Source organism: Dreissena polymorpha, chromosome 4 (assembly GCF_020536995.1).
Source record: "Dreissena polymorpha isolate Duluth1 chromosome 4, UMN_Dpol_1.0, whole genome shotgun sequence".
NCBI classification, from domain to species: domain Eukaryota; kingdom Metazoa; phylum Mollusca; class Bivalvia; order Myida; family Dreissenidae; genus Dreissena; species Dreissena polymorpha.
Genome location: NC_068358.1, coordinates 1,586,732 through 1,611,287, shown reverse-complemented (window position 1 = coordinate 1,611,287; position 24,556 = coordinate 1,586,732). Strand labels below are relative to the sequence as shown.

The window sequence follows — 24,556 nt, the reverse complement described above, 5'->3', positions numbered from 1 at the left end:
CTATCGCCTGGCATCTTTACAAGGCGGTCCCAAAGGCGCAGCATCCCAATATGGTGTCTGGCGGTAATAGTCTGCCACCCAACGTCGCCGTTAATTACAATATTCGATGCGTGTTTATGAACACCAAGAAAGGCTCGAATCGCCCTATGCTGTATAGTGTCGCATTTCGAGTATGTTTTGTATCCCCACACACCTGAACTGTAATCCATCACAGGTATAACACTGCTGTTATAAAGTTTGGTGTATACGGTAAACGTTAGTCCATTTATTGCTTAGCTTTGTTTAAAATCCCACCGAGAGCCCTGCCCGCCGATTCCGCCAGTGTGTAAGCGGTAACGGAGAAGTCAAGCGTGTCTGATAAAATGCACCCCGAGGTATTTTATATAATTTATAACTGTTCGTTATGTTTATAGCGTGCTCTCCAATGTTAAAGGCACACGTCGTTTGTTGCTGACTTTGTTTTCGAAAATGCATAACGCTCGTTTTCGAAGGATTTATTTTCATGCGCCATTGTTTGCACCATGTATCGATTTTATCCAGCATCTTTTGGAGATATTGTTCGCTTTCGCTTAAAATTACAATGTCGTCCGCGTACAGTAGGATACATATATTTTCACCGTTGATCATTATACCACAGTTCATTTCCTTCAATTCAATAGCAAGATCGTTTATCTAGAGTCCAAATAGCGTCGGTGAACTTATGTTTCCCTGCTCGACCGAGCATTCGATGTTGAAGTAGTCGGTTAAGTGAATGTTAATATTCACCCTCGCTTTCGAAGTGCTGTAAAGATGACGTAGGACGTGATAGAAGCGTCCGTTCACACCTATTGCCAAAAGTTTGGCTAACAGACAATCTCTGTCCACCCTATCAAATGCTTTCATCATATCAATGAAACATGTATACGTTGCTAGTCCCTCTGCCTTTCTGTTGCGAATGATGGAACACAATGTGAATATGTGATCGGTGAAAGATCTAAGTTTGGGGAAGCCATTTTGCTCATCGACAATTAGTTCGTTCTGGACAAGGTATTGTGTCAAACGGTTGTTAAGAACACTCGCGAATATTTTGCTCACGGGCGGAAGTAGGCTGATACAGCGATAATTAAGTGGTATACGCGGGTCGCACGCGTTGTTCTCCGGGATTGGCTTGATTATTGACGCGGACCACATAGAGGTCGTTATCCCAGAGGTAACACAATTTGTTAAACAGTTCGCAGAGCAGATGGTATGAACCTTCATTTTTCAAGACTTCGTACGGAAGTGAGTCCTTTCCGCATGCTTTACCGTTTTTGCAGTTTGATAGAGCTTTTATCACCTCCGCCACGCTTATTGTTACGTTAAGCATCGGGTTCGAGTTTTCGTCATTAATATGTTCAGCCTCTGTGAACTGATGTTCGAGTTCCAATTTAAACTTCTTTACATCTTCGTAAAATTGTTCATCAAAGTTTGCGCCTTAGCATGATATTCCGCTTTGTCAAAAAGTTTGTGGAATTCTCTCTCCCAAATTTTAAGGACACTTTTATTGTCGGTTACTATGATACCATCTTCGTCGACTGTTTCCATGGGTATTGTGTGGTCTCGTCGAGGACATAGCGCCTTTATATGGCGCCAAAATTCTTTTGGGCTTCCGAGCATATAGTTTCCAGTTCAAGTTGTGTGTCCCTTTCAAACTGCCGCTTACATCGTTTAATTTCCCTATCAAAACGACGTTGCTTAAATGTATACAGGCGCCTGTATTCAAGTTTGTTTCGTTTGGTACTGTTACACTTTAGGAATGCATGTTCACTTTCACTCACATATTTGAAGAGAGTGTCAAGGTCACTGTTCCACCACGGTTTTGACTGATAACGGAAGCGCTATTTTGATCGTTTTGACATGTCACTGTGTTTTACTTTTGCAAGGAGTGTTTCATAGTATTAGAAACACACCTCTGTATGTAAATTATCGATTTCACTTTGGCGCAAATTACACGTTTGTATTCTATCGATCATTTCTATCAGTCTGTTGTTTTCGATAAACTGCGCTGGTATTGAGTCGTAATTAAACCTCTTCCCATTTATTGGATTATTATTATCAGTGCACGTTCCGTTGGCTCTGTTTGTTTGATTATTGATTTACGTTTTAACAGTCATTGTACAACATAGTACTGAGTGATCAGGCATTGCGCAATCCGGTTTAATGTAGTACTTATTGCTGAGTTCTTTAACGGTATGTACCTCGAATCTGTTAAATAAATCGATGTTCGAGTGTGGGATGAATATGTAGTCTACCACTGCTTACCCTTTAGTAGAAATTGACGTGAAATTGTCATATTCCGGAGAAATACGTCCATTTAATACGCACAGTTTCGCTTCTCTTACAAATTCTACAAATGATTCACCGTGCCTATTTTTTGTTAAGTCAATTGGTTTTCTGACATTCACATTATCTATATTTACGATGGTGTCGTTTAAATCCGAGATTCGTCCGTTTATGTCACCGCAAAACAATAAGCAGTCCGCATTTGAGTGTATGTATACAATGCCCGTTAGATGATCAAATAATTCGTCCACGTGCTGGCCTCGTTCTGAACCTTCGGGCGGTAGATAACATACTGTAATGACAATTCCAAACGATGATAGTTTGTTCGTAAGCTTTAGGCTAAGGATGCCTTCGAAAGTTCTGCTAGCACACGTTACATAGAAATTTTCTTCAATCGTGTTTTTAATAAGAATCGCAACGCCTCCTGAACCACAGGTTGCTGTTTTTTTTAATTTTCCCTGTTAAACAAATATGGCCTGTAGATCTCTATTAAAATAGTATTCGTTGATCTTAATTTTGTTTCTGTAAGGCAAACGATATCAGCATTTAGTTGACTTAATATATCCCTCCTGGGTAAATGGTTGTTCTGTGTCCATCCGTTAATGTTCCATGTCGAGATTTTAATTGTTTCGGCACATATATACTTTGCTAGTACAGTTGCCTGCATATTTAATACATTGACATACATGTATGTGTATTCAATATATGCTTTAAACTGAATTATTATAAAATAAAATATATAAGTATATAGTAAACTTAATAATTTCACGACATAACAACAAAGTATAGCCTTTACGTTGAAAAACGCAACGCAAGACATTTAATTACACAAGGAGTCGTGTAACGGATTAAAAACATGTAGTGAATAGTCTAGTGACGTCGTTTGTTAACAGAAAGTGTCATAATTCCAAGCACACAAATTATGTTACAGGGGTGTGTACACGAGCAAAGTGGGTAATTAGCTGCCAATACGCTTTATTATCGTTATCAATTTTAGGCAAATCCACATGCCAATAATGTCCTTGCTGTATACATACGCACATAAACTGGCCCTTCGTATGTGATTTTAGCCAGGTCATTAATATAAACAGTTTATGCACATAAGTTGAGTTACCGTTACATTTCGACTATTCTACAGAGTTCACTAGGTTTCACTGTAACCATATAAGAATACTTGACCGACGATCACTTTCAAACTTGGCAAATATATAATTCAAACAAGTTTACCACAATGTCGGTTTCAATCAAATGGGCAAAATGTTTAAAAAAAGGTTGAGGAAAACAAAACGATCTAATGGTCACATACCAAACATCGTGCCTTGCACAGGGGTTTTTTTTAGAGAAAGGGGAAGACGCTGGACGCTGGGTGAAAGGGGAAAAAAGAGTGCGAAAGAGACATATTAGGGGAAAAAATAAAAACTGTTCATTTCAATGTCTATAACTCATCAAAAGAGGCTTGTCTCTGTCCTTTTTTTTTCTTCAACACATATAACACGTATTAAAGTCAAAGTCCTTAATTAAGTTGCAGGTATAGATCTAATTATGGGAAATGTTTTCAACTATATTTCTGTACTGGGGCCGGGTGACGATGTCAATTTTGTGATTTCAATTTCATGATGAATGGGTTGACGATCTTGATCTGCTAAAGTATTGGAAGGGAAAGGAGCGGCAACTGCCGATTGTCTACTTTCACAATGTTCGATGTTGATTACCATCAGAATCCTGCTGGGTTATAACGGTTTTCGATGACTCTTTATTAAAAAATGCCTCGATGCGTTCAGTATCTTCCGAGTCCGATTGTTTTATTTTGTTTGTGTAAGAACGCCAATTGTGAGACATTTTTTTCTGTTTTCACGTTTATATCTTGGCTTGCACATAGCCCGGATGAAAATTCGACTGGTTTCCGGTGATTTATTGATGAAACACCCTTCTCGCGCAAGACTGGTATCCAGTAAAATAGTCACATGATTATAACGATTGTTGCCCAGTTTACATGACGTAAGTTAAGAGCTATATTAAGAATAACTGGGATTCCCAGATTTTTTGTGTTCGTCTGGAGAGAGAGAAAGATCGTTGTACATGGTGCAAATTGGATAATTGTCGAATGCCCAAAGGAAAAATAAACATTTCTTTAAGAGAAAATATTATATTTTGGTGAAAAATGATATTTTTGGTGGGGAAATTGTATTTTGAGGGGAAAAATTCTGGTAGGGGAAGACGCCGAATATCGGCGTCACTTTCTTAGTAAAAAAAAACCCTGTTGCAGTTTAAGAGATTTTGAAAGCTTTCACTTTTATACCGTACAGGAAACAAGTTACAACACGGTGGAGCCAAATTTGAATCAGGGGCACCATTTGAACAAACTTGGTTGAAAACAACCATGCCAGTATCATGCTAACTACCAAACCCGTGTGCATAGGGGTTTCACTGATTTTTGTCAGTTTTACTACATATTTGGAACACAGGTTACATCAATGTGCCAGTTGTGAACAAACTTAATACAGAAGCTCAATTTATGTTAGATGCCAATACCAAAACTCTGGGTCTTATAGTTTCAGAGAGAAAGATTGTCTAAGTGTTCAGTATATACGTAATACGTAAAACAAAATAGATGCAGGACAAGGCAAGTTTTTATTACAGGGGCATGATTTTAACAAACTTGGTAAAGAAACATAATATAATTTATCTTTCAAATGTTAAACCTTCATGGCTTATCGTTTAAGAGAAGATTGTTAAGCTATCTTACTATACAAGTTTATATAAATCACAATAAGCCCTTACACTTCTTTTCAGAGATTTGTGATATTTTCCTGTTTTAGATATTTCTTCAGTTATGTATCCTCATGTGTTCTACAAGTTACCACTCGTGTTAGATGCAGAACCACACTCCTCACACTTGTACAGCCATTCTCGTGAATGTATCCTCATGCGTGTCTTCAAGTGACCACTCTTCTTTTATGCATAACCACAACTCACACGTGTTTCTCTCTTCAATGTATCATCAAGTGTTTTTTCACGTGACTACTATGTTTAAATGAAAAGCCACACACATTTCACTTGAACGGTCTCTCTTCTGTATGTATCTTCATGTGTTGTCAAGGTACCACGATGTTTAAATGCTTTACCACACTGTCCACACACCTCACATTTGTACAGTCTCTCTTCTGTATGTATCCTCATGTGTTTCTTCAAGTCAGAACTCTGGTTACAAGCATAGCCACACTCCTCACACTTGTACAGTCTCTACTGAATGTATCCTCATGTAAGTCTTCAAGGTAATACTCTGGTTACAAGCATAACCAAAATCCTCAAACTTGTACAGTCTCTCTCCTAAATGTATCCTTATGTGTGTCTTTAAAGTACTTTTCTGGATACATGCATAACAACCCTCCTCACTACGGTCTTTCTCCTGTACGTATCCGCATGTGGTCTTCAAGGTACTACTCTGGTTATATGCATAACCACACTCCTCACACTTGTACAGTCTCTATCTTGAATGTACATGTATACTCATGTGTGTCATCAAGGTACTACTCTGGTTACAAGCACAACCACACTCCTCACACTTAACGGTCTTTCTACTGTATGTATCCTCATGTGTGTCTTCAATGTACTACTCTTGTTACATGCCTAGCCACACACCTCATACGTGTACAGTCTCTCCCCTGAATGTATCCTCATGTGTGTCTTTAAGTCAGAACTCTGGTTACATGCATAACCACACTCTTCACACTTGTATGGTCTCTATCCTGAATGTATCCTCATGTGTGTTTTCAAGCTACCACTATGTTTAAATGCTTTACCACACACCTCACACTTGTATGGTCTCTCTCCTGTATGTATCCGCATGTGTCTCTTCAAGTCATAACTCTGGTTACATGCATACCCACACTCCTCACACTTGTACGGTCTTTCTCTTGTATGCATCCTCATGTGTCTCTTTAATGTACTACTCTCCTTACATGTATAGCCACACTCCTCACACTTGAACGGTCTTTCTCCTGTGTGTATCCTCATGTGTGTCTTTAATGTACTGTTCTGGTTACAAGCATAGCCACACTCCTCACACTTGTACGGTCTTTCTCCTGAATGTATACTCATGTGTTTCTTCAAGTCAGAACTCTGGTTACATGCATAACCACACTCCTCACACTTGTACAGTCTCTCTCTTGCGTGTATCCTCATGTGACTCTTCAAGGTACTACTGTGTTTAAACGCTTTACCACACACCTCACACTTGCACGGTACCTCTTCTGTATGTATCCTCATGTGTGTCTTCAAGTAACCACTCTGTTTAAATGCTTTACCACACACTTCACACTTCTTCAGTCTCTCTCCTGAATGTATCCTCATGTGTGTCTTTAAGTCAGAACTCCTGTTACAAGCATATCCACACTCCTCACACTTGTACGGTCTCTCTCCTGTATGTATCCTCATGTGTGTCTTTAATGTACTACTCTGGCTACAAGCATAGCCACACTCCTCACACTTGAAGGGTCTTTCTCCTGAATGTATCATCATGTGTCTCTTCAAGTGATCACTCTGTTTAAATGCTTTACCACACTCCTCACATGTGTACGGTCTCTCTCCTGCATGTATACTCATGTGTTCCTTAAAGTGATCACTGTCTTTACTTGAATAACTGCTCAACAGGTTTTGGGGTCCGATGAGGCCAAGTTCTCTGGCTAATTCATCTCTGTACCAGACCAGCAGCTCCTCACCTGAACCAATAGAAATATTAACAAATTATTTATAAAACATCTACAAATCTTAAACTTTTTTTTCAACAAACACCGGAGGTCTCAACTAGAACTTTGTAACAAATGTGACTGATACCCCACATTTATATCTTAACAAGAGATGAGTTCGTCAGTAACACAATGCCCCCTTTTGCGCCGCTTTGAAATTTTATATAATTTTTTTTACCTTTGACCTTGAAGGATTACCTTGACCCTGAACTTCCACCACTCAAAATGTGCAGCTTTATGAGAACGCCGCTTTGAAATATTATTTTTTTTACCTTTGACCTTGAAGGATGACTTTGACCTTGAACTTCCACCACTCAAAATGTGCAGCTTCATGAGATGCAAATGCATGCCAAATATCAAGTTGCTATCTTGAATATTGAAAAAGTTATGGCCAATGTTAAATTTTTTTTCGGACGGACGGACAGACTAACTGACATACTGACTGACGGACAGTTTAACTGCTATATGCCACCTAACCGGGAGCATAAAAATGTGTAAATGTGTTAATTGTATTATTTATAAATTGTACGTTCTTCTTGTTGATCTCAACATATTCTATTTTCGATTCTTAGACTGAAATATAGGACAGGTTTTAATTCAAACTCAAAGATTTGGTTAGTTATGTGTTTTTTTGCTATTTCCAAATGTTAAATAATTTAAAGGGAATGTTGGAGTAGAAAGGCAAGTTGGTAAAACAAACATTATTTTTTAAAGATTGTTTACACGTAGTGAGAAGCAGGTTTTTTCAATTACTTAGATTGACCTTTTATTAAGTGTTGTGTATATAATGACGTTTATTAGTTTTACGACTGAGGCTGCATTATGCAAGGATCTGGAGTGTGTCTAAGGCAGCACTCAGAATAGACTGATCCCGGAAAAGCACGAGTTTAGAAAAACCCACTTATCACCCAGGTACAAACAACGCTGGTCCATTATATCAACCAATGATAGCTTCCTTTAAAAAATAACGGTTGATACGGTGTGTGATTTTGAAATGATTATAAATGGGTCATGTTTATTTGTACCAGCAGATTAGTGGGGTTTTCCAAAAAGTTGCATTTTTCCGGGATGCATATATTGGGAAGACATTTGAATTAAAGCTATAATGTCCACCTTTTTTTATTAGTCTGAGGTATTCATATAGCTGTGTTGCGCTGTGGGGGAAATCCGGATAATCCGGAGAAAATAACACCTTTCTGGTATGAAGACTATCATACAAACTTCCACCCACGTACAGGAAATTGACATGACGCCTTATCAGTGATCGCTCCGCCCACTTAATCACGTGGCTCAGCGGGAAGAAAACCTAGACAAGCTAACACCAAAATGGCTTCTTTGCCTATAGACTGCATATAGATTTACGCGATATTCCGGATGATTTTATGGACTTGTTTAACACCATATTAGACTTGTAAAGGGGTTGATGCCATTTAGTTATTCTGCAAATGCAAAAAATATACGATTAAAGAAAACATCAGCTATTTATAACGGGTAAATCGGTACATTAAACACGCTCTCAAACGCTTGCGCGCTTACCGAAATCGAACCCGTTATTACGTGTAATGGTGGTATTTGCAATAAATTAACACTTCACCGGTATTTACCCGTGTTATTAACAAAATTATTACCGAGACATTCCCCCTACCCGTGTATTTGACGCGAAATAGCGCTTTATAACTGGGAATTCGGTGAAGTTTTACGCGCTTTCTGACGCCGGGTGGGTACCTCAATCCCACATGTTATTGCGTATAAAAGTGATATTAATCATATTAAACATTGCTCATTGGACATTTATCAAGCACTATAACTTAAAGCGCAAAAACAACACAGTAAGTTTGGACATTGTCTGATATAAAATTAGCGTTGTACGAAATGGAATACGGTCAGGCAATTATAAATTAATAAGGCTACCAATATCAGACGCTCGCGCAGGTACCAACTTCCCCGAAGTTACCGCATTTATTGGATAACTAATATCAGTAATAATAACTCTTTTACAATAGCATTTATCGATACGTCTTTATTAAAATAATAACAAAATGGTTTTCACTTGTTTCTAACACACACAGAAACGCGATTTTTAACGGGGATTTCGTAAAGTTACACGAATTGGGTACCAAAATTCTCAATTATTTTACATGCACACGTGACATAATACATACTTAATAATGCTTAGTTATTGCTTATATGACATTTCAAGTTTGTGAAATAAATTAATGTTCTATAAAGAGGATCTCGGTAATTCTTGAAGCTTCTACTCGCTCTTGTCAAGACCGCATTGCCGCTTTGGAAATGGTATAAATTTAATTCATCTAACTTATCTTTCTGGATACCAAATGTCAGAGTTGCATTAACCCTTTTTACACCGTTTTTGCATATTTCATTTCCGTTTTTTAATCCGAACAAAATAAACGAAACTCGTTTTAAAATGAGATCTAGGCATTCGAGCTCCTAGTGTGGATTAAAAGCGTTTATTGGTGACACCACAGTGCAAATGTGTAGATACCGTTAATAAGATATTATATCACATGTCACCTTCAAATAACATGTATGATGTCAATTAAGTGCATTACTATCAGAGTAGTAAAACACAGGATGAATTAGGCTTCATGCTGGGTTTTATTTCTCTTTAAGTAATGCAGATGAACCTCGCTTCTGACCTAGTAACTGATAAAACTTTTTTTTTTAAGTGAAATATTATGTGATAATCAGATCGATAACATAAACTATTTACATCTGCTAGTATATCCGATAAAAATAAATAACCCTATAATTGTCTTTGACAGTGTTGACGTTCAGTTGTTCGTGGTGACGACCGCATGTATTTATACATCTCTTACACTTCTCAAGATCTCTTTTCGGCTTTGGAAACCATATAAATTTAATGTCACCAACTAATCTTTCAGGATATCGATTGTCCGAGTTAAATAATCCCCATTGACACTGTTTAACCATTTTTAATCGTTTTTTTAAAGAGGAAAACAAAAGAAACTCGTTGGAATAAAAGTGAACCTAAACATGTAGCTTGTCTAGAAAATGGCGGACAGGTCGTTGCTAACGAGTGCACCCGATTAATCGATCCCTGATTGGTGGATCAATTCTAGTGGGCGGAGCGATCATAGATAAGGCGTCATGTCAATTGAACCCGTATAACCAAGTTGAGACTGCTCTAATCAGACAGATCCACATTGAACATTTATATCTTTAGTCATACAAAAGGGGGTATATACCTGGTGAAACTGGCTTAAATGTGCAGTAATAGATGCCTCCTTTGTAATGCAATCCTACAAGGTTCCGATCTGCCTCCGTCATAGCACAGTTCACATATCTCATCCAGTTAGAGGTGGCTTTGTTCTGGGCATCCACAAAGTGACTCCCTTTGCCATCCTTATAGATCTGAATTGCATAGAATCTTACTATAAACAACCAACAGTAAATATGATTGATACACAAGAAAACCTGATACCCAAAATGCTTCTTATAAAGAGCAACATAGATAGACAAAAAAACAAAACAATGCACTGATAAACTTAACAGCGGCAATGATCATACAATATTTCATACCGCACAAACATACTTAGTAATATGTTGTTTTTTTACTATCATTCATGTAAAATAGTACAGTACTTTAACCCTTTGGAATTACACACTTGTTTTATATAATGAATCAGCTTCACAAGATGTGTGAAATCTTTACATGCCAGCATGATAACATATTAGCTAGAAATGTGTAACAGATACTGATGCCCAAACAACATACATTTGGACACAGTCAAAGCAATAATTAATTCCACAGTAGACAAACAGAAAAGGCCATTATTCAGTCAAAGCTATTGCTGTCAAAATTTCTCTTTTAACAACCATCTGCACACTAATAACAATCAACTTTTAAAGTCTGAGAAAACTCTTCCAATCACTTTAGAGTAATTAAAATGTAATATTTGGGACTATGTATTCTATAGTGGAAACCAAACAAAGGCCCATAACTCTGCCAAATCTTATCACAAAAAAAGTTACTTTCATAACTATTATCTCTAGAAAAATTTGATCAATATCAACCTGGTAGGTAAAGATAAGTTGAAAACAAGAGCTGTGTTTGTGAAACACAATGCCTCCTACTGTGCCCCTATGAAGCCATATATTTGACCTTTGACCTTGAAGGATGACCGTGACCCTTCAACCCTCAAAATGTGCATCTCCATGAGATACACATGCATGCCCAATATCAAGTTGCTATTTTCAATATTGCAAAAGTTATGACCAATGTTAAAGTTTTGGGACAGACACACAGACACACACATACAATGACAAACAAACAGGCCAAAAACAATATACCCCGTAACCCCCGATCATTCGATCCGGGGGCATAAAAACAATGTTGGGATATTCCATAGTGGTAAAACAGACAAATGCGATAATTCTGCCAAAACTTCCTGCAACAAACTTTTTTTGGTGTTGCAATCATCTATGCATTAAGGTTATTCATATTCGAAAGTTTGAACAAGAATCACCAAATAGATAAAGAGGCATTGACAACACACGCGTCAGAATTGTACTATAGACAAAAAACCACAATCCTGCCAAAACTCCTGGAATGTTCAATGCCTTTATTTTACAATCATCTACACAATAAACAGTATGCTTAAGATCAAACCATTAGCTTAAGAGTATTTAAATTACAAGCTTTGGAGTGAACAGACAGACGGACAAGTATAATGTTTAATGCCTCTCACTCTGTGGCGGTATAATAAAATATAAAGAAGTGAAACTCCAGCTGCTGGAGCAGTATTGAATTTTTATTAAAAACAATTAGTTGGTCCTTTATTTAAGGTAAGTGACCGATTGCCCAAACAGTACAAAACAGCACAATACAGCACAATACAAACCAACATAAACACAAAATATGAATAAAGCTGTGGTCACCGCCTTGGAACGGTCCCCTCTATAGACTGCTGGATAGAGAATTCATTTGTGGAAAATTCAGGACTGTATTTTCTAACATCAAGACTTTTTTTAGATTAGCCTCGCATTTCAAACTACAAATAGGTAACAATGCATCAAGCTTAGCATCACCTTCCTTTGCCAGCAATACCCTGACTTATGGTTGTCAGTGATGATTATGATATCTCCGCCATACGGTCCAAACATGATCCTGGATTCCAGTTTCTCCTTGGAAAACACTCCAAGACCAGCTCCAGCTATTTTGGATGTTTTGATTTCAAGGCAATCTGGCAAGGTATGCTCAGCTTTAAGAGGGTCTTTTTCTGGCACCTGCAGTTTATATTACAGTATATGTAGTGTAAACACTCTTTTGTATTAGAACAATAAGTGCATATTTAAGGCATTTCTTATATTAATCGACTGAATAATCGGTAAAACACTTTCTAAGTAACAGTCTCATATGCCAATGATACTTTATACTGATACTTTATCATGATACCATATTAGTAATATGTTTGTTTTTATGCCCCGGGTAGGGTGGCATATAGCAGTTGAACTGTCCGTCAGTCAGTATGTGTCTATGTCAGTCTGTCCGTCCGTCCGGAAAAACTTAAACGTTGGCCAAAACTTTTGCATTATTGAAGATAGAAACTTGATATTTGGCATACATGTGTATCTCATGAAGCTGCACATTTTGAGTGGTGGAAGTTCAAGGTTGTCCTTCAAGGTCAAATGTCTAATATATGGCGTCTGTCCGTCCGTCCAAAAACTTTTGAGTGGTGAAAGGTGAAGGTCATCCTTCAAGGTCAAATGTCAAATATATGGCATCTGTCCGTCCGAAAACTTTGAACATTGGCCATAACGTTTTCAATATTGAAGATAGCAACTTGATATTTGGCATGCATGTGTATCTCATGAAGCTGCACATTTCGAGTGGTGGAAGTTCACGGTCAAGGTCATCCTTCAAGGTCAAAGGTCAACAAAAAAAAATTCAAAGTGGCGTTCTCATGAAGCTGCACATTTTGAGTGGTGGAAGTTCAAGGTCAATGTCATCCTTCAAGGTCAAAGGTCAAAAAAAAATAATTTTATTTCAAAGCGACGCAATAGGGGGCATTGTGTTTCTGACGAACACATCTCTTGTTTTTCTTATTTTTCTACTGTTCCATGATCCAGATACATAGATACAGGCTAAAGCTTATTGACATACCCAAGGGTTACTAATAACAAAGATGCAGACAGCCCGCACTTTCAGTCTCTTGTATGTATTGCTTGGGGTAACATCATTATTAGTAGTTGTAGAGTTAAGCATCATTAGAATGCTATTAAATATATAATCTCACACTTGTGTTGTTATTAAGCCATTTGACTATATACATTTGTATTACAAACCTCTACACTACAATAAGATAACATTAGAACACTACAACATGTAGTTCATGTTTTTACATTGAATACAGCTTCACCTCTTTGTCCTGTATGTAGTTATAGGGTCCATGGACAGGGCAGTTCCCTTCAAACTCTCCACAGTCTAAGGGAGAAAATAAACACTTTGCAATAATCAAACTTAGTCAAAGACTTATATCAGCTACAAGAACATCAGATTTAAAGAACCCACTTATATTTATAATGAAAAGTATAAAACCGCTAATTTAGAAAATATCTGAAAGACAGCCTTTGCATCACAAGACCCTTTATTTCTATTCCCAGAGTCATCGGTTCACATAATAAGCTCATATGGTTCAATCAAATGCTCTTTTACCTTCTGAGTTATTTGCAACACAAAATCTGACTCATGTTCAAGGTACAAATGTAAAAATAGGTCAATAATTTGACCTTGTGACTTTATAGTTTGTTACTTCATGTGACCCGCTTTTAATTTAGGCTTAGATAAGAAAAAGAAACAAGTTTAATCCAAAACAGCCACAAATGAGGCAATTGAAGTGTATCACTAATTTTCTCAGATTTGACATATGAACATATTTTTTTACCACATCTGAGCAATACCTTAACAAGCTACCCTCAATTTAAAATTCTGACCAATGTTCTTTAAGATTAACTTTTTATATGGCTTGTGATATGGTAACCCAGCGACCTAGTTTTTACCTGTAGTTGTACTTGGCCTTGATATTGTTATATAAAAATTCTGAGCAAGTTTTATCAAGATCGAATCATAAACCAGGCTTTAAAGGGTTCGAAGGTTTGCACAATTTGACCTGCTGTCCTAGTTATCACTCAACTTAACCCAATATAATGTCGAATTATACCAAATTTAGAATTTTTACCAAGTTTCATCAAGATTGATTAATAAATGTCTTCCAGAGTAGTAATACAGATTTTCAATGTTTTAACAAATTAGCATAGTTTTTAACCTACTTGACCCTGGTTATAATTCGGTCTCAATATTTTCACTATAAACATACTGACACAGTTTTCTCTATATTGATTTAACTGGTGTCTGTAGAGTGGTAATAAGCCAAATGTTGACCATGCACAACACATGACACCAAACTTACCACTTTAGCTCAACTTGTAAACTAAGTGCTCGGGGAGCTAAAAAATATTGTTTTGTTTGTTGATCTTATGTGAGACTTTCTAGTGCAAGATACAGGTAATGGATGTTTTGTTCCAAGGCTTACAGAGAAAATGGTCATAATTACAAGGTCCAAGGTCATTACAGGTGGCTAGGTTCCTCTCTTGACTGTATGTCTTGTCTTTTTCTGTGGACCCTTTTTTCTTCATTCTCTGCAATGGTGTTGAATATGAATAATATACATAACGTTTAACACATTTTATTCCGATAACATTGATCTTTAAATAAAAACAAATTAGGCCTAAGCGTTCTTGAGTTATCATCCGGAAACCATTTTACTATTTCGGGTCATCGTGACCTTGACCTTGACCTTTGACCTAGTGACCTCAAAATCAATAGGGGTCATCTGCGAGTCATGATCAATTTACCTATGAAGTTTCATGATCCTAGGCCCAAGCGTTTTTGAGTTATCATCCGGAAACCACCTGGTGGACGGACCGACCGACAGAAAGACCGACAGACCGACCGACATGTGCAAAGCAATATACCCCCTCTTCTTCGAAGGGGGGCATAAAAAGCATTCCATGCAACAGGCGGACAGCTATAAAATATCTCATTCACAAACACACTCTACCTAAACAACAGACAAAGGGAACGTATTCTGCAAATACTGGTTACAGCTAAAATTTTATTCTTAACCATCGTCTTTACACTAAGATTAATCAGGCAGTGAACGTTTAAGCAAATTCCGCCAAGCAGCTTAAGATTTTAAAAACACAAACATTTCGGGACTATATTTTCTTATGCAGAAAAACAGACCAAGGACCTTTATTCTGTAAATCTTGTTGCAGCCAATGTTCCTTTCTTTATGATAATCACACATGAAAGTCATTCAACAGTCAAAGATCCACCCAGTTGTAAAAGATAAAATGGAGCCAGAATCTTCAGGACAGACACATGTAGGTACGGACCAGTACAGTGCTCAATACCTCCCTATAATTGATTGCAATAAGAGGAAAACACAATCCTGGTTAGTGGTAACTTATACATACATTCTTCACATGGTCACCATTTTCCTCCAATTTAATCTTAGTTGGTTCCAGGAAAGGGGATGCAGTCCTTGTCACAGCATTCTCTGCAAGCATATCATTAAAATTAAACTTCTGTTATTACCAAGTAACTTTTTCAACACCATTTTTTCGTCAAAATATGGATTTTGTGTGACTCTTTTTTCTTACACTGGATTTCAAGTGTATTGAGTATCCATAAATAACACACTTAAACAAGGGCACCATAAACTAATGTACTTTATAATGCAAGGGTCTTAATATGGAAGGGCTTTATGCAATTTAGCTGATTATCAAACTTGGTGGAAAGTTAATGCCCACAAACAAAGCCACCAAGTTTCATAATTATCCCATGTAAACAATCGGATTAAGTGAGCAGGCAAGGTAAATTAAGCCTTTTTACAAATAATGGGCCATTGCTACGAACAGCTTAATTTTTGCAATCTGGCTTGTTGTAAAAACTATGCTTTAATATTATTACATAATTAAAAAGCTTCATGGTCATCCGATTTTAATAGTTTGAGTTATTGAGTGCACATAATTCACCTCCATCTTTTTCCGAGTTAGAATGTCTTGGAACATTTAAGTTGGAGTATTGGTCCATTTGTATTGTCCCTCCACCCACAGCTGATTTAGCACTATATTCCTCAACATTTGAAAGTTCAATTTCTTCCCTTGTCAAATATACAGAATTAAGGTCCGCCAGCTTAGCTTGATTCTCAGGTGTTTTTGAATACGTATGATCACATAAAGCATTGTGATCATTTGATGTTGTATTTCCATTGTCTGTTTCTGTCTTTATATACTGTTTAGCTATACCACATTCATTATTGAAGTCATATGTTGTTATATAACCCTGGTCTGTAATTGGATTTAGAAACGGTTGTGTTGCCCCACAGACAGAATGGAGCCCATCGTGTGCATTTGAATTGAAAGTCGTATTTTTGTTCACACATACAGAATTGAAGCAAGCTTGGCTGGTAACATCTTGACGCATAACTTCACATTCCATCTGTTCTGATTTCACACATTCAGAGGTGAAGCCATCTTGTTTGTTGCAATCTGGATGTCTCTCTTCCCATAGAACCTGTTTTGATTTGGCACAATCAGAATAAAAATCAGAAGCCGTATTATACCATTCATCAGTCTCAATTTTGACACAAACAGAGTTCAAGTCATCTATTGTTTGGTCTGAATTTAATGTCTCTGAACTTACGCTAGCTGATATAGTGTTTACACTAGTTTTGGTTTTGGAATCAAAGTCCTTTCTAATTGTACACTTGCTTTTAAGGTCACTTTCCCAGGTATTGCTTTCTGTCTTTCGTTTTCTCATTTTGAACTTTTTGGAGGCCGCCACTCTTTTCCGTGTATGTGTCATTCTGAAAATGTTCATACATAGTCAATTTCATAAGACAGATAGGGTCACAACACTTACAAATGTGCAAAAGTATTGCACACCACTTTACATTTACAATCATTGCATTAAGTGATCTGAAAAACTAATCTTGATATATACAACTGTATGTGTGTGTTTTTTTTCAATATTTTTTGTATGCAGGGTTGAGATATGAATTGTTTAGGTAGGCCAACTTGTTTTTCAGCAAGATTATACGATTTTTATATTTTTTAAATTGTACAGGTAACATATTGATAAAAACATGTTACAATAACGCAAAATAGGCAAGAAAAATTATGCATTGAATTTGAAGACAAATTTAATAAAATGCAGCAAAGACAAATTTGTACCCGAGCCGATTGTGACGAAGATATTTTGTATAATATATTTTCCTACAATAACCAAAGCATTCGTCTTTTCATTAGGATCGGAGTTAGTGTTCGTGTGTAGTATCACTAGTATGAATAGATATCGTTGCAGGAAATTAAAATGATCCTTAAAACAAAATTGTGTCTTTGTGTCGTATGAACGAATCTGCACTAAAACTAAATTTACATTCAAATCTTACATGCATGATATACATGCTGGCGAATTCGACTGTACAGACATTTTCGATTTCAGAATTAAATATCTGGCTTATTTTGCATTTTTCGACACATGTTCTTTTTAATTTTTATTTTAATTTTAATTGAAATATATGTATAAGTTTTTTACACATTTCATAAAAATTCATAAATATTTGACAAAATCATATAATCTCGCTTTAAAAAAGGGCTCTTGTCAACAATACCGGGTAATGCGCACTGTGCATTAGAAGCCAATCCCTAAATGATTCATTTTGCATGGTTTCGGAAACTTTATCTTGACATAGTAAGGTGTGTTCCTTGTTGTTACCATTTTGTTTCATCGTCAAGTAATAGCGATGATTATGGTATCGACCGATTTGCTTTCGCTCAAACGTGGTAACACTAAGTTAGCGGGTTCGAGTAGATATTAGTGGTCATGAACACGGCTTCAAGCTCATCAATAAGAAAACAATAACAATACATTTTCATTGTTACCTTATAATATAATTATTGAAATAGGTGAAAAATAACTTGTCATTGATAAAATATTAAAACAATGACTATAAATAATTAAATAAACATAAGCTGCAACAAACAACACTTGATTTTAAATCTTTTTTTTTTTAATTCATGAACACAATCAATTGACATTATTACATGTGAAAGATTATTTTCCGTGTTTTTCATGTGTATTATTAAAGTAAAACAAAATTAAAATAAAACTAATAGAATTAACTTGAATTAAACCCTCATAAAAGTTTATGAACGTTTTGTTCCACTCCCGATATGTGCCACTGATATTTGTGCTGAAAATGGGTAGATGTTTCATCCAACTGATAATACAGTCGTCGAAATTCGCACTAGTCCGACAGCAAAAAACTAGTATTTTTTCTTTCGGGCTTGTAGGAAATCCAATATTACAAGCCCGGCGTGCTTGTACAATTCATTAAACAGAAAACGAGTTCCACTTTCATTTTCAATATTTGTAAACAAAGTTTTGAGCCGCTTAAATAAACAGCCGCTTATGTTTTAACTCACTGTGCACACGTGCTGGGCAATCAGCCGATAATTGGATTACTGCGCATAAAGCGCATGGTATTGTGGTTCCCCGATTACTATTATGTAAAATAAATGTTTTGCGTTGCGTTCGGGACACAGAGAGTAATGGCCAAACAGTTGTCATTGAAGTACATCGTCGAGGAATGCGAATCTGAGGTAACTGTGATTGACGCATTTGTCAACTGGCTTTTTGTAGAATAACCTGGCACTAAATTGCTTATATATTTTCTGGTGGTTCAGGTTTGCGCTCTCTTTTACATGGATATATTGGATACATTTCTGCTAATTATTTACCTAAACTTTATGTATATTTATAATTGTGATTTGATTGAAATCCCTGTGTGAAATTAATTTCTTCTTATTTCAGGATCCGAAAGAGGCTGGCTCAGATGACGAGGAAGCTAAATTGGATGAGGATGAAATTAATAAGAGAATTGTATTGTATTCTATAGATTGAATAAATGAATGCTTCTTTGGATATTTTATGTTATGTTTATCTGCATTTTTAACAAAAATGTTTGGGCTAGTAAAAACTGACTCGGGCTTGTTCAAATTCCCATAGTACTAGCCCGACTTGCTTGTAGCTTTAAATCTGAATTTCAATGACTGATAATATATGGCCAGATAAGTGTGAATAATACTATATAGGTGTGAGTCAGAACGGGATGTATAGTAATGTAGTAAATTGCTACAGTGTCAACAATTATATTTATGTATAAGAAATATAAAAATGGTTTACTTTTACTACTGAGAGCATGCAGTCACATCATAGGCCTGGAACCGGACACAACACATGACCAGATCCACGACGAAAAGGAATTCTGAAATGTGTATTTTTGTATATATTTGTGCACTTGTGCATCGAAACATTTTTTAAATATATGTATGTATTCACTTTCCATATTGTAAATGTATAATATAAACATGTAAAATAAAGAGAAGAATTAGTAAAAGAACTCTCTATATTTTTAATGTATAAAATGAAATATGTAAAATCTTCAACTGAAATACATTTTGTTGGTGTATTTTTTTAAATCATCTTGAAAACGCTTGAAATGCATGTAAAGCAGCGTTCTAATTAAGCTGCGTATCAGCGTAATATACGCATTAGAACAATCAAGATACGCTCAATTTATCATTTCCGTGAGTACATTTAAGCAAGCCAATCTGGACTTACGCAAATGATGTAAATTCACTGCGTACAACTTTAACAAAAAATATAAACAGCTGATAGTCTTTTGCCAAAATATGAGACTGGTAGTAGTAAAAATTAGAGATAATATGTCTGCTGGATTGTAGAAATAGTTAGCTAGTCGGTATGTATACTCTGTATCATCTAGACGCATGAAGAGGTCAGCATGGCTTCTTCGAAGCCAAAACAAATTACTTCTCTAAGTAAAATTGATTATTTTTATACGGCAAAAATTGTATCGAGTAAAAACATTGTACTGCCAATACTGAATGATTTAATTTCCTCTGTTTTCAAATAAAAAAGGAAACACTTAAACACTAATAAACCAACTGTTGAAAGTTGGCAAAAAAGTTTTCCGTGGCTCACAGTGGTGGAAGCCTATAAATCAAGCACATTTAAAAAAAAACTTTAAGAAACCTGCTACTATGAAGGAATACACATAGTTAATGGTTTATTGTGTTTAACATGATTAAAGTAGTGTGTCTATGGTTTATTGTGTTTAACATGATTAAAGTAGTGAGGGTTGGCACACCAATCGACCGCCCCCGGTTTTAACCGGCGGTTTTTACCGGTTAAAACCGCCCCGGTCAATACTCCCTAAGTTGTCATTACTGGTCAATACTGGTCGATTGAACTTAACCCCTAATTTTGATTAATATTCCATGCCTAATTAAACAATATTGATAACATAAATTAAACAGACATGTTGCCAATAATGTCTTAAGCTATTAATACCGACTATTTTATACCTGTTCATGCAATTTGTAAGCAAATCTTTCAAAAATTTTCAAATTAGTCAAAGGTGGTCAATTGGATTTTTCTGGTTGATTGAACTTTTTTTTCAATTCTAATGAATTATGAATGCTCAGATAATTCTGTGCTTGATTCAACAAGAACCTGTCAATTACTGTGTATGAGTTATTCCTTATGCCCCACTGTCCCCACAGTCTTCTAACCTATACAGGTTGGGGCACCCAAAACTGATAATAGGGCCTAAAATGGAACCTTTTTACATGACTCTTACTTGTCATGTATTTTTGCATAGATTTCATTTAATACTTTTTAAACAAAATAGTCAAAAAACCTTTTATTTTCCATTGATATAAAAAAAACATAATAAGAAATAATTATTAAAAGAAAAAAATAATTGCAGAGAAGAGCTGTCAAAATCAAGAACTTTGATTGCGTATTCATTTGAATACTAATAGAACTTTTAAATACGAAAGGAAAAAACCCTCTTAATACAGAAAGGAGACAAGTTAGAAGTAACTATTTAATTAATAGCAAGTAATCTCCTTTTGTGTGAGTGATATGAAATAGCCTAAGGGCAGATTTGCTTCATTGTCAATATCAGAGACATAACACTGAATGCATTTTATTACCAATTAAGGCTTAGGGGCCAGATTTATGACCCTAGAAAACAAAGAGTTCTGTTTGTCCATCTGCTTATCAAATAGATATATCAATAGATAAGTGAAATACTATGGTAACTACAATAGTAATAATACTTTAGTTACAGATGTGATACACTGAGATGAAGATATTGCCTTAGTCCTTATGTATTTGAGGCCGTTTCCATAAATAATAAAGAAGTAATTTTTACAGCTTTAAAGATTATTTTTTCAATAAATTACTTTTAAAAAAAAGTTTATCAATTACAGAATAATTTTTGATTTAATATTAAATAGCTTTGTGATGTTTAAATGCTACAATTTTCAATCGACCAGTATTGACCAATAATGACCAGTATTGACCGGTTTTAACCAGGTATTGATCACCAGCCCGGTCAATACTCAATTGACCGGTCAATATGCCAACCCTGAAAGTAGTGTGTCTGTACCCCAGCTATAGTTTTGTTTTACGTTTAGAAAATTACCCTTCAAGCAAGGCAAAATTTGACAATTTACCCCCAAGCTTTAAAAAGTGGGGGTATTTACCCCCATGGGTCAAAAATTATCTATAACGCTGATTTTACATTTAACCTGAATAAATAATCTTGAAATAACACAATGTAGTTTTTACGTTGTACAGAGGTGACAATAAAATGTGCGGAAGTTTCCCGTTATGATTCACACCTAAACGGTATTATTTACAGCAATCTGTCGAAATATTATCAGTGGGACGAAAAGTCGAGTTACAAATGGCCACAAACAGTTAAATCCATAGAAAGTGACACAAGAAAGCCTGGCCATTTTTGTGTCAGTGTCATAACATAGGCAACTTACATTGAAAATACAACCAAAGACAAGGCTGGCTTCTTCACTTGTGATACTTTGGCCCTTGATCTTTCCCCCCACCCATCTCATTTTTAATGAAAAACACAGGCATTCGGCATTAGCTACTACCCCCCATGACAAAAAAAGTTCGTCGAATTTTTGTTTTGTTTTTTAATTATATATATATATATATATATATATATATATATATATATATATATATATATATATATATATATATATATATATATAACAAGGTATGCGACTTAGACACTTGAATTGCTGATTTCGGCATACCAGCCAATTTCCGAAGCTCACTACCCCATCAATTTTCAACCGATTGGCACAATTCTGGTATCAAACAACGCAGAAGACTTCATACTTAAGGAATAAATCGATGCATGTTCGCATAAGTCTACCGTAAAGCGATCATCAAAAAACAAACTTGCAACAACACATCCAATTATCGATCTGATTACCACGAAAATACATTACAAACGTGCACACTTCGTTTGAACAGTCATTCGCATTGTTCTTGTACATTTCATACACACAAATCTAAATCTAAAATCTAACACAAGAAATACATCTTATTAATATATAATTGAGTTTTAAAGACCATAGGTTACCCCTGCCCTAAAGATACGTAATTTTATATAGCGAAGAATTTTTGGATGGGTCATTACGGTCACATTTCCAAACGGTAACATCACGCAGTCTGGTTCCCATGATAAAATTTTGTTTAAAGTTTTTTTCTATTCAAGATTTTCATGTAATAAAATGAAGCATCTACTGCTACCAAACACCTATAAAATATATTGCATAGGTCTTTGCTGCTACCAAATGCCAGTTAATGAATTTCAATAGCCATATATTTCTTTTACCAAAAAAAAGAAACGCATGCAATTTTTCAAACATGTAGATTTGATACAGCAGGTCTTTCCGTAGTATCGACCCTCTTAATCAATACATGAGAATTTTGGAAGCGAAGTGAAGTCTTTGGCTATTTGTATGGAAGACTGGTCCACATACCGGCAAACATTGAGAATTAAAAAAGATACAGAATCCATGTTATAAATTCGGTATGTACACCAGCTTGATAAGACTGTTGCCTTTTGTAGGGATGTCATTATCAGGGTGCAGGATAACGCGACTTTGTTGGGTTCCAAATTAAACATTAATGGATGTATACACACCGGTAAGTGCTGCTTTTAAAAAAATAACTTTTTTTAACAATTTTTCGCAAGAATATCGACTATAGTGCATAAAAGACAGATTTTTATGCTGCTTTTGGCAATGTGAAATACTGCTTATGACAATGTGAAATACATAACATTTACTTTATTTCATAAGCCTGTGCTTTTGTTAAAACAACTCATGTATACTGCACGATAATGCTTTACGCAAAGTGAAATGTTGTCACCGATTTAAGACGTATTCGAAGCTTTATTCTTAGACCTGAAGATATCGACACAAACTGCAAGAAAAGCTGTCTTTTATGCACTAAACATTTTTCAAATGAATTTCAATACTTTGAGATATTTGCAAAAATAAAGTTCTTTACGTTGTGTTTACACTCTGTCCATCCCGTGTGTAAATCCTTGATAATCCCGTTGATTCTGCACACTGATTATCATGTCTCGGTCTGCAGGTTTCATATATACATGCATGCTCTCTGAATAACCGCGCATTATATCCATTGTATTAAGGACATGACTGTGTGGTATGTGTATCTTGACGATAACCAAAGTCAGTTTGCGATAACCAACGTCAGTTTGCGATAACCGAAGTCATTTTGTTTTGCATGGTTTGCGGACACAACCCTTTTTGCCAAAACTTTCAGTTTCAACACCTGTTTTTGTGCTCTTTTAGGGGCACATGTGTTTTATTCGGTCCTTAAGAAATAGCTCAATATCAATATCAAACTCTGTCGGCTAGGCCCTATCTGATTTTTGTGTGCGTTGTATGGTTTTGCCAACATCAATCTCGTGTGTAGAGGAAGATGCTGAATGCATTATCTACATTAGCAGGCTTTGTTTAGACACATAACCTTTCTGGGACCAAATGTCGGCGTCAAAGTTGTCGACCACGCTTTGGATCATAATAGCGTAACAATCGCAAATAGTGCATCAATTCTTGTCTCTCGATGAACTTATGCCTGCTGATCTTCAAAACCATTTGAAAATATTAATGTCTAATGTTAGTTGCACAATATCCGACCAGATTAATAAAGTGATTTAAGTAATATATAGCAATTTCTTAAATAACAATAAGGTTGCATTTCAAGTAAATTACACCAATTCCGTATACAAATGGCATTACAGTTATACATAGTGCTAATCTTCCGTATTCACCAAGAACTATACAATAATTTGTAGTCATCTTTTAAAATACCGTTTACAAAACATAAGGTGACAAGATTCGACAATCTGCACATATTAATATCCCCATATATAAGACCAATAACAAAGTATTGGCGCGATCATCGAGTCAACTCAATTAAACGTTTTATTTGGTGGACAATGACCAAATGTTTGTAG

At 35.9% G+C, this 24,556-nt stretch overlaps 2 protein-coding genes across 6 annotated transcripts in view; one reads left to right on the top strand and one right to left on the bottom strand.

The window, feature by feature from the left end:
- LOC127876197 (uncharacterized) overlaps positions 1 to 24,556 on the top strand; it is a 247,181-nt gene that overhangs the window by 128,493 nt on the left and 94,132 nt on the right. The gene's annotated exons all lie outside the window — the stretch shown is intronic.
- Positions 4,916 to 22,681, bottom strand: LOC127876188 (histone-lysine N-methyltransferase PRDM9-like). Its single transcript, XM_052421215.1, has 9 exons — positions 22,496 to 22,681; positions 19,348 to 19,429; positions 16,134 to 16,966; positions 15,573 to 15,655; positions 14,648 to 14,732; positions 13,454 to 13,518; positions 12,123 to 12,320; positions 10,280 to 10,445; positions 4,916 to 7,022 (listed from the first exon to the last, which is right to left on the bottom strand). Exons 3-9 carry the CDS (start codon positions 16,963 to 16,965, stop codon positions 6,046 to 6,048), a joined length of 2,406 nt encoding a protein of 801 aa, XP_052277175.1. The 5' UTR covers position 16,966; positions 19,348 to 19,429; positions 22,496 to 22,681; the 3' UTR covers positions 4,916 to 6,045.

Bases quoted from the DNA above. Each gene is read 5' to 3' on its own strand.
- LOC127876188 (XM_052421215.1), bottom strand. From the start codon at position 16,965: ATGACACATACACGGAAAAGAGTGGCGGCCTCCAAAAAGTTCAAAATG. The intron at 14,733-15,572 runs GTATGTATAAGT...ACACCATTGCAG, and splicing joins ATGGTGACCATGTGAAGAAT to AGAATGAAGAAAAAAGGGTC. The intron at 7,023-10,279 runs GTATATACCCCC...CTATTGGTTCAG, and splicing joins ATTTAAGCCAGTTTCACCAG to GTGAGGAGCTGCTGGTCTGG.